We start from the raw sequence: 15042 nt of genomic DNA on the forward strand, positions 1-15042 counted from the left end.
GAGAAGAAAGAGAAAAAATTTTAGTCTATAGTTCCAGAAAGCTGGTAGAGAAGTACCCCAAAAGGTTTACAGCTCTGACTTCAGCAAAAGTTGATAATTGGAAAAAAAAAAAAACCTGACTTATTAAGGCTGCATACATACTTTTATTTATTTTTTTTACATTGAAAACCATATACCCTTTTCCCTCTGCATCAAAGCTACACACTTTGTGCCAGTTTACCACTTAAAAACCCCGTAAAATACACTGACGTTTGTGGTTGTGACATGAATATGAAAAATAAAATCAAGACACATCAGTGCAGGCCTCTATATTGTGATCTAAAACACAATATAGAGGCCTCAATATATATGCCACTCTGTGGCTGAAATGTTCATTTTGGGTGTGGAGAAAAGGAGCTTAAAAAGTCCAGTGTACACACACACACACACACACACACACACAGACAAGACGAGTCCGTCTCCTCTCATCTTTTAACAAGCTCGGGGACTCCGAGTCAGGGGAGCGGGGGCATCCACAAATACAGTACGTGTCTAAGTTTTCCAGCGCCAATTAGAAAGCCATGGCCATGCAAGTTTAATGACAGAGAGCAGAGGCAGAAAAACAAGTAGTATTAAGATATAGAATATGCTAAAAGCCGTTCATTATGAGCATAAATTATACAGCAGCTCCCAGTGTAGAGGGGAGAAAGCACGCGGGAATCTGTAGCTGCCTCTGCGGGAGCAAATAAGTCTGTGTCACTTTGTAGAGACAATAAGTGAAACAAAGACGGTGCAATTTAGAGCCAACCGAAGGAATGCGAATATCATTACCTATTGGGGATTGCCATTGTTTCTTTGGAGTGGGGGCTGGGGGGAGTTGAGTATTTTTGGAGCTTTGTTCTCTGTTCTAGTTTAGTCATTTGATGAAGCAACAATTTGAAAGCTGGAAGCCAGAATGTGAAAGTTGTTTTTTTTTTGGAGCAAAAACAAAACAATGATGCAGTACACAGCAGCTTGCCTTCATTAAAGGAAAAAAGTGAAAATGCAGCTAAATTAGGGTTTAATTAGGCATCAAGAGCTGCAGCTGCACCTCAGAGTCGTGTCCACTGGTGTCTTTTAGACAGCAGAGTTATTTGAAATTTTATCACTTTGGTAACCCGTCTTACCAAATTATTACAGTTTTTGTAAAATAAACTTTTATGAGCTTTAAGTCATGTTATGATGTTATTCCCTCATCAAAACACACCTGGAGTGTTGCTTTGATTCGTTCATGCATGTTTGAGAAATCCTTTAATCTCCATGGCAACCATTCAGGTGTGCAAAACGCCGGGATGGAGCTAGCTCCGCCTTTAAGGTGCAGCTCCTCCTTCAAGGTGCAGTTTCCAAGGGTTCCAAGGATCCGAACTTTCAACGCACAAAGCAACCTTCACTTGTGACACAGCTCCTTCAGACTAGCCAGCAGCAATTAGCGAACACCTGGTGGAACTGTTCATCTGCTGAGCTCAGCAAAGGAGCTACTTCTCAGTAAAACGCTGGTAAAAAAGTTGTTAAAGGGTAAAAAAAAAACCTCCATGACCTTCAATATAATTTTCCATGAGCCACGTACAACAGGTTCATAAAGAAAAGTGTATGACTGAAAGAACAATAGCAAACATGTAAAAGTGTAGGGAGATAGGGAGGAATATAAATGACAAAAATGAGAAACTGAAGCTCACACAGACAGTTATGGACTGAAAAATGTCACTGAGGAATCATGTGATGATAATGTCAAAACATAAAAACACATTAGCAGTAATGCAAACACAAGACTGTACATGTGTGTAATGAACTGCTTCTACAAAAGGTTCAGAACAGACAGGTGTGGCACACAGTCGATGTAAATTAACATTGTTTTGTGTTTTATGTTATTTACTCGTTGTGAGATATTTTCTGAATAATTGCTCTCATATAATAATGCATGTTTGCCTTCTCACAGACTGAAACACTTCAGTGGTGTACAGAACCCTCCACATTACAACTGGAAGACTTTTTAATATCCAGATAAAACAACCAAAAACAAATAAAACGGAAATAAAAAAAAAACCCACATACAAACAAAATCATAAATATTATTATGAAGTCTCTAACCAAATTTCCCTTCAAAAAATATGAATCATCAAAATCAAAATCATAGAGCTCATTTTAAATGATCATGTGATTAATTGCTTATTGAAACAGGATTACTGATACGATACACATATCGCAGCTTTGAGTATCGGTCAATACCAATAGGGTGCTTCTATCATAGATGTTAGATGAAGGCCGATATAATTCCATGCTCACTTTTTGGTTGATGTCGGACCGATTTCCGATATTTTTTCAGAACACCCCAAAAATCATCCAGTTATTAATCAAAGTTGCCCTGAAACTCCCACAGCAGCAGCTTCAACAAAGACGTGTATGGCAGCGCTCCCACAGCCGCACTGGGTTTTGTTTCTGTGTGATGCTGTTGCACTGAATTCGCAGTGGATCACGCTGGAGGAAACAGCAAACTTTTGTTTTTTAAGGGGTTGGGGGAAGTTTCACCCTCAGGCGCTACATATATTACATTTCTGATTCGCTTTCCTACGGACAAGGCTGTGAATCAGCTCCAGCTCCTCTCTACTGATACAGGCCACTTCTCATTTCCCCTATTGTTCATATCATCCTCACTGTCACATCTTTAACCTTTGACCTGCTGCACTGAGAACATGTCCACGTGAGAACATCCACAGATAGACAGTAGGAGGTGCTAGAGCATGTGCCTTTTTTTCCTCTAGACAATAAAGTGCCCTACTGAAATCTTTATCTTTTTTGACAGTACTGTTTTCCCGTTAACCACTCGCGTCTTTTTCTTAAACGTTTTTTACACTAGGATGAGGTGGTTTTTCAGCTCCATAGAAACTGATGAATTTCACAAAACTGCAATGGAAACACTTTCTTATTACCACACGAGTCACATGAACAACAAATTAATGTTGCTACTGGCAGAAATGACAAAGAAGACGACAGGAAGTGGTAGCGCTGCATATTTTTTAAATGACATCGAGTGAACAGACTTCTTCACATAATTTTGATTGTTTCTTTGATGGAAATACCTCCATCCATCCATCCATTTTCTTACACCCTTCTTCCCTAATGGGGTCAGGAGGGTTGCTGGTGTCTATCTCCAGCTGCGTTCCGGGCGAGAGGCGGGTTCACCCTGGACAGGTCGCCAGTCTGTCGCAGGGCAACACAAAGACATACAAGACACACAACCATTCACACACACACTCACACCTAGGGAGAATTTAGAGAGACCAATTAACCTGACAGTCATGTTTTTTGGACTGTGGGAGGAAGCCAGAGAACCCACCATGCACAGGGAGAACATGCAAACTCCATGCAGAAAGACCCCGGGCCGGGAATCGAACCCAGGACCTTCTTGCTGCAAGGCAACAGCTCTTGGAAATACCTCAGTTGCAAAATTGTTTTGTCCTCCCCCCCCCCCCCCCCAGATTAGAATATCGACAAAGTTGTGTGCACATTTGTAAACACAGCTAGTGTATTGTGTTCATAAGTGTCTGTATGAATGTTTGGGTTGTTCAGCTCATACAAACATACAATCCTGACAGACTAGCCATCTACTGGAAAAAATAAAATCATAAATTTCAAATTCAACAACATGGTTGTACTGTTGACTCTGCCCACATCTGCTGTTTGACCAGTTAAACAGCTTAGCTCTTTCTTAAAGACTTCAGCAAAGCGTCTTAATAGTTAAGCATTAGCCGGGAAGCATCAGCAAATATATCACTGCCAGTGTAAATATTTTACGAGCAAACCTCACGGTGGTAAATTTGCAATAACAATAAATGCATTATATACTCTGTAACTCTAGTCAAATCAATGCTGATGGTGGCAGAATAAATATGTGTCTCATTCCAACTTTGTCATAGTTCCAGTTGTTTTAAATTAGTGAAACATGAAATATTGACATCAGAATTGTTAGTCTTTAGCATATTGTATCAGTCGGATAAGTAAAATCAGACCAATATTAATAACCTATATTTATTTCCATCCTGTTGGCATTTGTGTGTGTTTTTCTACAGTTGGCAAACTCTAGGGGGGAAAAAAATGTCATAATATCAATAAACACTGGTTACCGGATGTAGCAGTGATATTAATATCAAATATTGCTATTGGTTGACTTTTATATTGGAGCATTGCTACTCTAAATTTAAGAATTGCTCAGACTGCTGATATCGACAGTCATTACCTTCCTGAACTCCTACAATGGCATTAGCCTGGTTAAGGAAGTCTGGCTGGTAACAGTGAGCAAAATGTGTGCTAGTTATAATTGATGCCCTGCAATATTCAGCATCAGAATTACAGCTGTTTGTTTTCCTGATATTGCTTGCACTTTTTCAGGGTAAAGGATAAAATTGGAGGTTGTTGTGTAAAATGTTAGTTTTTAAATCAAAGGCTCATAAATGTGAAATGCAACTAAACTATGACGGAAATTCTCTAAAATGTGACATAAGGACTGAAGCGGCTAAAACACGACAGTGAGTGACCAAAAGGAGAGAGAGAAAATGTGCACAAAGAGTTGCAAACACAATTAGTTACACAACGCAAGCATGATAAAACCGTTTGTCTCGACGAAGAGAGGAAAACAAGCTTCCAAATCAAAGCGTAAAATGATCCTGACCCGCTGCAATAATTAATCAGCGAATTCTGTTTATAAGACGTCCATGATGTTTTGAATTCAGCTGAGAACTATGGTGGATAACGATGAAAAAGCAAATCTGCGTTGTTGTTTGAAACTTGACAGCCAAGACAATTTTGTCCAATCAGGCACATTAAGCGTTGCCGACCTAATTTTCTGTTTTGACACTGACGTCCAGGCATCCTTTTACCAAGTACTGCCTGATCCAAACGGACTTTGTGATTGATTTGTTGAAGTTGCCGCTCCATGCTTGAATCCCCTCTAATAAACCAGCCAGCACCCTCTTCCATCTGCAGTAGAAGAGCCCTGCTAGTGGCTTGTGAACTCATTCCACATGAGCGCCGGCTCTCCGACTGAAGGTTGCCTGACCTACTCTGCCTCGGCTTTGGGGAGGCTAAATATTTCTCTCAGCCCGCTGCTGTGTTTCGCCCTCTGGCTGCCAGATAAAACGCTGGATGGCCCTGGTGGAAGGTGTGTGATTAAAGATGGATGTGTGGAGGTAAAGGAGGGCCCGGCAGCCGGCGTTTACCTTTGCAACGAGAGGGGGGGAGGAGGCATGACAGAACGGGCTTCAAAGTGCATCTCGCTTTCCTCCCCCCTGCTGTTTAATTCGCATAGTGTTTCCCGGTTTGTCTCGCTCTCTGGAGACGACGGAGCGTTTGCAGAGCTCTAAAGAGTCGTGTAGGAGCACCAGGATCCCATGCTGGGGCCGGAGAGAAAGCTGATAACCCGGGGAACCTCCCCATGCTAACGCGACACTGAAAAGCCCAATTAACATTTGCGGCACGAGCGTCTTCTGCATTTAAATGCTGAATCGGAGCGTAAGCAACAGGCTCCGACATGCCGGTTTCTGCACAGCGGGGCAGGAGGTCGGTGCTAAATGTATCACTTTCTAATCACATTCCAATCACAAACGTAACGGATTTTATGTGACGGATCAAATAGCGATCAAACGAAAAGACAAAGGAAAGTTTGCAGGGGGGATTTGTATTCACCACCTCTTTTACTCTGATACCCCTAAACAAAGTTCAGCGCTACTAAAAAGCAAACAGTATGACAGAGTATCAGGGCCATATTAAAAGATTTTTTTTTTTATCAGAATATCATGACTTTATTCAAGTACAACTTTGCTTCTTGTGATATAACTTTATTTTCATAATAGTACAATTTTATTCTTACGTGACTTTATTCCTTTTTTTTGTTTGTTTTTAAACATGGACCTAAAACTACATCATACAAACTATGTTTGTAATTTAATCTCTGCAATCTGTTGAAGGCCTCCGAGGTTTGTTGGAGAACAAGCAGCATGACATGAAGTCCACAGCTCAGGAGGGACAATCTAGTGACTTCTCAAATGTTGCTTTTACAGAAGAATGCCCACCGTCACCCAAAAGAGAAAATAAATAAATAGGAAGCCCTACAGTTGAAGCAGGAGACACAGCAAACATGTAGAAGAACGAGCTCAAATCAACAAAGACGTTTCTGGACTGCATGAGGAACACGAGTGGAGCAGCGTCGTGCAGCGAGGATCCTTCTCTTCCGTAGCTGGTCGGGAGATAAATGGAGCTAAACACAAGACGATCCTGAGGAAAACCTGCTACAGAAGACTTGAGGTCTGGGTGGAAGTTCGCCTCTCAGGAAAACGGTTCACCTTTACATCCCATAAAATTTCATCCACACTTGAACCCCATCGATCTGCGCTGGGACTTGAAAACCGACGCTTCTGTTGCGGAGACGTACCTTTGTGAAATCGTCACAAAGTGCGGTTCAACAGTCTTCCACACACAGGGGCTGGATACAAAAGCACACCACACATTTTAGATTTTTTGTGGGTGAAAACCCATTCCAACTATGACTGAGTGTCTCATCAAATCGCAACAAAACACAACTGAAGTTTGTGGTAAGATGTGAAAGTTCAAGAGATAATGAATACTTTTTCCAGACAGTATCTATTTATTTGTGTTTTCACTTCCAACATCAGAGAACATTAAACTTCAGAGTTTCTAACAGCTGCAGGCAGATGTTCATATCTGCTTCCAGATTTCGGGCTGTAAAGGATTGCGTCTCGCTTTCGTGTTTGGATCAATATTAGAACAAATTGATTCTCTATAAGCTTTGCAGATGGTACCTATTCAGCGCGGCTTTAACAAGATGCTCAACGTGGGCGATAGATTTTTTATAGTTTTTTTTCCCCCTAGAGAATATTGGAGGAGGTTCGGCCGAGAAGAATGAAGAAAGAAGAGGAGAGAAAATAACTGAAGTGCATTATGGAACTTAAAAGAAAAAAAAAAAAGAAACCACCACCACCACAAAATCTAGATGTGGAAGTTACCTGACACCGGGCTTTCAGGGACCCACTTGGAGCCGGGGTGCAGAGCGTGAAACGCCGCGCGCACTTCGTGGCAGTTTGGAGCCTGTCCGCCGGGAAGCGGGAACAGCTGGAAGAGGAGGAGGGCGCACAGGAGGAGCGCTCCGTGGACCGATACGGCCACCATGGCAGGGAGGCCGGCGGAACCGGAGCGAAACCGGACGTAACGGGAAAAAGAAAAAAACCAGCTGAGGTGAACTTCAGCTCGTTAAAAAGTTACAGACGGAACAACCGGGATTGGCGGTGATGAAGAGAAGCTGCAGCTCCCGCTGACTCTGCTTGGATCAGCATCCTTATGTTTCCCTCCTCACTCAGCCTCCTTTCTTTTTTTTTATGGCGCTGAAAGCTGCTCCACTGAAGCTCCTTCTCCAAACCGCACCGAGGACAGCAACTTCACCCGCGTCCCTCTTACCTCCAAAAGAAAAAAAATCACAGCTGTGCGCGCAAACGGACCAGCCCCACGGTCTGTGTGCGCGCTCCCGAAACGCGCGCGCCGCGACCTGAAGCAGCTCTCCTCTGGTGTAATAGTAGCTGGTGATGATGTGGGCTGATACACCGACCGGCCGAGCGTGGGTGGGAGCATGAGTGGGCACACGAGGAAGAGATTACTGCTGCCGTCTACTCGAATGAATGGCAGCGAAGGTAAAAGAGAAGCTGAACTTTTATGGTTTACCCATAAGTCAGTGCGGCGGGCTTGGAGCGTCGCGTCACATACAGCTGCGTTCAAAATGTTTATAAAGGGAGTGAAGTGCAAAGTTCTTGCAATACCAAAGCAACAATCTTCTGTTTCAAATCAAAATCAGAAGGAAAATTTGTTTTTATAGCATAATCAACAATATGTTACCTACAATTATAAAAAATGGTATGTATATACAATATGACTTGAAGGAAATTTTACTGTGTAATTTAAAGCGTTGAAATTGGGCCTGCGTCTCTTTAAGAAGCTCCTGCTCTTTCTGAAACTCCGCCTTCAGGAAGTCATCACAACATGGCTCCTCTATTAACCCTTTCACAACGTTTTTACCAGCATTTCACTGAGAAGCAGCTCCTATAATGAGCTCAGCTGATGCTCAGTTCCACCAGGTGTTTGCTAATTGCTGCTGGCTAGTCTGAAGGAACTGAGTCACAAGAGAAGGGTGCGTTGTGTGTTGGAAGCTCAGAAACTGCAGCTTTGAGGAGGAGCTGCGTCTCGAAGGCGGAGTTAGGTCCACCTGGGTGTTTGCCTAAACATCTGGGTTGCCATGGGAGATTAAATGATTCCTCAAACATGTATGAAATAATGAGGGGAAAATATAAGATGACATAAAGCTAAAAAAAAAAAAAAAGTCACTTGCATCATACAGCCCCTTTAAATACGTTTCCTCTAAAATGACAGGAAGTGAGGACATGGGGATGTCAGGTTGTTCAGAGTATAAACATGAGATTTTTCACCTTCCTGTGAAGCATTAACCAAATACAACAGCTGTTTCTGTGAACTGCTACACATCTGTGCTGGAGTCAGTCGACCTGCAGGTGTTCCAGCCCAGGATAAATTAACTACAATTCAGAAATCTTCTTCATTTCTCTGTTTTGCCTCAGTTTGGAGTCATTGCGTCACCAAATCATCCACTTAAAAAGCTTTTATTTTTTTATATATTTTTTAAACTCCAGCATAACATCTTTAGGGTTTTTTTTCTTCAGCCATGTTCACATGTTCAATAGCATTTGATGAGGCTCACTTGTTCAAACCATTCAAATGACACACATGGAAAAAAACTGAAAATCTTTTTTCTTGGTCATCTTTTGAAGGCATCAGATGTCAAATCAGCTAATTTTCAGTATGGCCAGGCCAGTAAACATTTAAGGAAGGCACAGCCAAATTTCATTTTATAAAATCTTATTTATTGGGTTTTATATCTTAATTGAAGAAGATGAGTCAGTACGGCCTTCTCTGACCTTATTATGATTCCTTTGGGTGGCCAACATTTTTTAGGAGGGGGGACAAGGCCCCTCTGCCCCTCCCTTGGGGGCACCACTGTGTCAAACACAAAAACAATGCAGGATTAGCCGCTATGTGGTTTTATTATGCAAACAGATTAAGTGTAACAGAATAATCTGGAACAAACAAATTAAAAGTTACATCAACCAACCTCATTTTTATCATTCTTATAATGGAATGATTATATAGTGTAACCTTATAATATAAAGTTCCAAGTATGATGCTTCAAAGTTATGTTTGCATACTAGCGTTAACATCACATTGCAAAGAAATTTTTTTTTTCAGATAAACTGCTACAATACATATTACTGTAGCTCCAGAACAACAAATGAACTCTTCTGCTGTTTTAATCCTTTACCATTACAGTTGAAATGGCGCCATCTTGTGTTCAGTCTGCCACACAGCATCTCATCTGCTCTGAAAAAAATTCATAAATCACATCGGTTCAAATTCCCACTTTCCACTCAGAGTGCTGCAACTTAATACACCCGCTTCGCCACATCTAATGGCTTCCACCATGTTAGACACCAGAACTGCGATGTCCTCCATCAGAAAGCAGCAGCTTTTGTTCAGACATGTTGAAATACCTCCAATAACAACAACATGAGAGGGGCCCTCCTCTCTGGTGCCTGCGGTGACGGACATTTCTCGTCTTTTCAAGTGTTCTTCAAAGCCCGGAACGGACGGAGAACAAGAGCAACACCTCTGTGCGCCTGAGCCGCGGAGAGCTTTGCATGGATTTGCACAGCAAACACGGAGAGAAGCTGAGAGCAAACCGACAAAACTCGCCGTAAACTCAGCTCACTTGCAGCCTTTCGCGGCAGCGTGGAGAGGAGGGCGGCCAGGCGGTAGGGGAGGCGACCGGCAGTGCTTTAAGTGCTCAGACTGCAGTAGTGTTGGGTTTACTACCTGCACTGAGAGCACTTTTCTACTGCAGAGTCGACAGGACGGCCAACTTAAACAATCCGAGGCAGGAATGTCTGTGCAAAAAAAACAACAACAACATACTGCTGGAAATATGACAACGGGTAATAATACTGCTTCAAAAAATATATATGTTTATAGATAAAGATATGAAAAGCAGAACATCCGTTTGTGTTCAGCTCCGTTTCCCTTTGCTATTAATATCGGACAAAACTATTTAGCAACTTCAGTGTTTTACGTTAAATAAGAAACGCAATTGAAATCGTACATGAATAAGTTTGTTCGCACGATATCGTAAAAAAAAAAATGTCGCGCCGTCATCACCCTCCTCCCACTTCCTGTCATCTGCTTCGTCTGTTCCGCCAGTAGTGACGTCCAGCGGTGAATCGCACAAAGTGTTTCCGTTGCAATTTTGCAAGACACGCAAATGTTACCACAGCAGAAAAACAACCTCGTCCTGGCGCAAAATCTTCTATAGTGGAAAACTTTTTTTTTTTTTTTTCAAAAATTGGTGCGTTTCCGTTTAGCTAATTTATTTTTGTAATTCCAATTAGCGCAACTGTATGATCAATGAAAATCCAGCTATTGATGCTGGTCTGAGATGATAAAAAAATACTTTAACTCACTGACTCGGAGAGGCTGAATACAAATGCATGCCACACTTTTCAGATTTTGCTTTGCAAGACATTCCCAAAACCAGTCTTCCTTCCACTTAATGTTTCCCTACTTCATTAGCAAATCACATAAAAACCAAAACTCAATACACTGAAGTTGGACAATGGCTCCTGACAAAACATGGAGAAGGCTTGTTAATATTTTCAGAAGGGACTGCAACATAAATCATCATCAGAGAAGCAAGACATTGGAGATCTGCAGCAGATTTCACTGCAAGAAGATCCTGAAAACGAACAAGCCCTCCAGCCAGAAGGAGCAACTAGGGCAGTAGATTCTGAAATGACTCACTAACTACACTAGATGCACCTTAACTAGAGGGCTGTGACACAGGAAGAGAGAGGAAACCAAACCAGGAACATCTGAAACACAACAAAGGCAAATTGTCAGCGAAATATGCAATTTGATGCTGTGCACAAAGTCTGAGCAACGCCGAGGCATCCATCAGACATGAAATAGTGTGTAATGTAAAAATCGCACTTCTAGAACTAGCCTGGAGAGTATTAAGCCAGAATGAGATGGATTTGTTTGGGCGCAGGGGGGAACCAGTTCTCTGATACGCAGCCTTTGATTTTGGACTCGAGCAAGAGGTTCTGTTTCACCGCTTTTAAATCAACTTCAACTTAAGCTCTAAAATACCTAAAACAGGTCAAGTCGGGACTGGATCCTTTGTACAGTGAGGGCAGAATATTTACAACCAATTTTAGTTCTAAACAAGTCCAATTAAAAATCCTCCAAAACACGGCTTGTGATGCCTGACGCCTTTACTCCAGCTGTTCACGCACAAAAACCAGAGATTTCAACGTCATTGTATTTGGCAGGCGGACCGAAAACAAACAAACAAACACCTAAAACATTTCAGTGATGATAAACTGAATCTGTGATTAGTGTTGATCCACACAATTCTCTTTCATACCATAATAATCTACAAGAGGCTTCTCATTACATTCATGTTAAACAACAGTTTGTCCAGAATGGCATAAATCTATTGGGGTGTCCTCCACGGCTCTATTTTGGGACCACTTCAATTTCTTATTACTGTTGCGTTACTCATTACTTTTAAGTAATAAATAACCAATCGACATAAGTAATGGATTACTTACTACTTGGGTTTATAAGCAACAGCCTTCTCGTCGACTCGTTTGCCGTGTTCCTTCATGATGCCGTTTGATCGATAAAGTCCTCTGAGGCCTTCCTACAACACTTTGATGTCGGCAACCTCTACGTTTCAAAGAGCCATTCTTACCCTCCGTCCAGCTGAAAGAAACTTGTTTGGAGCTGCAAATGTTAAACGATCTTTTGAAAGGAAAACAAAGAAAGATAGCTTTTGATAAATATGTAGAAAAAGGAGATGTCATTTGTAAAGAACCACAATTTCATTTCTAACTTTATATACTTACATAAAGGGGGAGAAAATTGTAGGAAGAGAATGAATACCTTTTCTTCAATTCGATGTCGACGTCTGGAAAACGTCCACATCAAGCTAGCAAAAAAGAAGAAAATAAAAAAGGAGAAATGCCTTGGAAAAATATCACTTGTACTTTTAGCATACTTCTGTAATATCTCTAATTATTGCATGCAAAAATAAAATTAACTGCTACAATATGCAATTGTGATTACATCTATATTTAATTACATTAGTTGGTTCTCCATCATGTTTTCAAAGTGATTAAGAGCCATTGTGATGGGTCCAAAGACACAGTGGCTCCACAGGTTGGAGACCCCTAATTAATACAAACACCATATTACACATAAATCTACTCTCTTTAGTAATGATGAGACTGAAAGTGATTAGTAGAGCTGGACAGTCAGAGAGAAGGGGGCTTGGATACATGCAGAACTATCATCTTCACTTGCTCTCTCTCTCCACAATTGTGCACTAACTTAACGTGAAATCACAAAAACAATTTGAAGTTCGCTGTTGTAACATACTTGTTCAAGCTACACTCACTTCAGCCGTTTTTCACAAGGTGGGGAGATTACTAATAACTTGGGAAAAGTGGAGAAAATGCTTCAACCTTTTGACAGTAAAGTCAGCAGTACGTTCATTGTTGCTTTTCCCCCAGGTTGCTCGGTCTGCTTGACCCAGCGGAGTTTCCTTGTGCGAGGCTTCAAAAGGGAAATTTCCACAAACTTCTCCAGTTATCCGCATCACGAAGGCCACGAACCAGGGCGGAGTCTAAAATCAATGATCTTCAATCAAAAAGAAAACGATATCAACTCAAAATACTTCAGTTTAACTCTGGATAGCGGGCCTGTGTTTTTATTGTCTCGGCTGAGCTACGTTTTTCGTCACTTGGCGTCGATTAAGGTTTTTAGCCCAGCTCAATAAACTCAGTTTTAAAAGTGGCGCCCGCACGAGGCCTCTATGAAGCCACAATGAGCATGCGCATTGCCAGCCTCAATTAAAAAAAAAATAAAAAATGGAGGCTAATTTATACAACCTCTACCAGCTGCTTAAACCGCGTGAACGTAAATATTAAACAGTTTTCTAGGAGTTCTGGTGCGAAACTTCAAAACTCAGACAATATTACACAAATAAAAGAGCAAAATGCGTTTAACTAATCAGCTAAACATAGCACGAAAACATTTAGCTACATTTCCTTGGTCTTAAAAACACGACAAAGTGGGTTGTAAGCGCATTAAAGCAACCATACTGATTGGGAGACAGCCTACCTTGGTCCTGCCCGGTTTGAATGGAGCCATGTTGTTAACCATCAGTCTTCCTCCGTACCCTTCTCCCTTTGCCAGAAACAAAAAGTTTTGTCATGCATAAAACTGCGAGAGCATCTTTCTTTAGTTGTTCCTCTCTTTGTGGGGGGTGGGGACAGGAGTGCTCTGTCGGGATGTCCCCCATAAATCCTTCCCTCGCCAAGGTAGTCTGTCTAAACGTGGCTTCAGACGCTAGAAGAGGTCCTTTCTGTGAAATCCAGTTTTTACACCGGAGATGCGTAAACGGGATTTCTTTGATCCAATTTCCTCCGCCGTCTAATGCCGAGCTGGTCAAGGAAGCCCATGAGGCTTGTGACCTGTAACCCCTGTTGAAACCCTGCCCCCACGTCCCACACCCACCCGGCCCCACTCAAGAGCTCAGTAGTGTCACAGAGCAGAGCCAGGAGAGCTGATAGATGTAGATCCTCTTGGCAAAGCGTGGTGACACTCCCCTTCTCTATGGGAAAGCGCTGCAGCTTTGCAGGCCTTCTTCTCCTATTCAACTTTAACCTACTTTCCCATGCTGCAGCTATTTTCCTGATTAGACTGTGATTGGTGAACTTTAAGGGTTATAGATGCCTTTTGTCTCACTCTGCCCTGATTTGATGGAGCCTGCAGGCAGAAAGATTTCTTATGGTCTCATTTTGGGGAGAAGAAAAAAACAAATCGGAATGCAGTTTTGCAAATAGTTCTAAGCAGCCTCTTTGAAATTCAAGCCTCTCTGAGGAAAGAAACTGGATGCACATCAAGAATAGGTTAAAGTCCAGGGTCCATATAGGTTTCTCATGTCCAAAATTGAGACTCAAATTTCCAGATTAATCATTCCAATTGTAGCCCATTTTTCCAAAAGTAAATATAAAAGATCTCTGTCCTGAATATGCAACCCGCAGTAGCCAGTCTAGATGGATGGAAGACAACTAATAGATAGAAGACAACTAGTAGAGACAGAATAACATTTTTTGGGGGGGAGGGGGTGGGAATTGTTTCTGGGAAACCCTTTAATCGAGTCCTTTCCAGAATGTGTAGGAATCCTCAAACATTGGGTTACGTTTTGGGCTTAAGCTAAAGACACTGGGGACTTTAGAGAGAGAGGGGATGATCGTCACAAACACCCAGACGACTCCCTCTGGATTTCTGCGCAGATGATTGGAGTTAAGCTTCCTTCCATGACGCCTTTGAAGTCATTTTGTGAAGGGAAAACCCGAGACTCTTTGAAGCATGTGCTTGAGTTCTGGCGATAAGCCTGTCCTACTACAGTACGGGGAGGGGGAAAGGAAAAAGTTGTTGGCGGACAATGCGGACGCTGGTTCTAATGTTAAACACAGTTCTTTGGAGCTGTCCTAGCCAGCCCAGGCAAGTGGAAGCTTGAGAAAAAGAGAAAAAATAATAATCGTGGGAGCATTTTGAGCTCAACTGGTTCTGACTGAAGCATTTTTATCCATTAAGAAAATCTGTTTCTTCCAAATATAGGAAGATGGGTTATTGTCAAAAAGGACTTTAACATTTAAAACTGGAGCGTTAGCTACGAATAAATGCACAGAAAAGTTAAGGAAATGTTCAGGGTTTGTTAAACCTGGATATCTTGTTCTGGATTATTTTGCGTCCTTGATGCCCTCTTGGGAGTGATTTTGATGAAAAGGTTCGTCACCGTTCCATGTTTTCTCCATTTGTGGATAACGGCTTTAG

The 15042-nt window shown here is 41.9% G+C and overlaps 1 protein-coding gene across 1 annotated transcript in view; it reads right to left on the reverse strand.

The window, feature by feature from the left end:
• Nucleotides 1-7594, reverse strand: part of gpc3 (glypican 3) — a 147561-nt gene extending 139967 nt beyond the window's left edge. The window contains exon 1 of the mRNA XM_044127787.1: nucleotides 7035-7594. Coding sequence (XP_043983722.1) covers nucleotides 7035-7197 — 163 coding nt within the window. The 5' untranslated portion in view covers nucleotides 7198-7594. The remainder of the gene's footprint in view (nucleotides 1-7034) is intronic.
• Between the last annotated feature and the right edge of the window lie 7448 nt (nucleotides 7595-15042).

Source organism: Gambusia affinis, linkage group LG09 (assembly GCF_019740435.1).
Source record: "Gambusia affinis linkage group LG09, SWU_Gaff_1.0, whole genome shotgun sequence".
Classification (NCBI taxonomy): Eukaryota; Metazoa; Chordata; class Actinopteri; order Cyprinodontiformes; family Poeciliidae; genus Gambusia; species Gambusia affinis.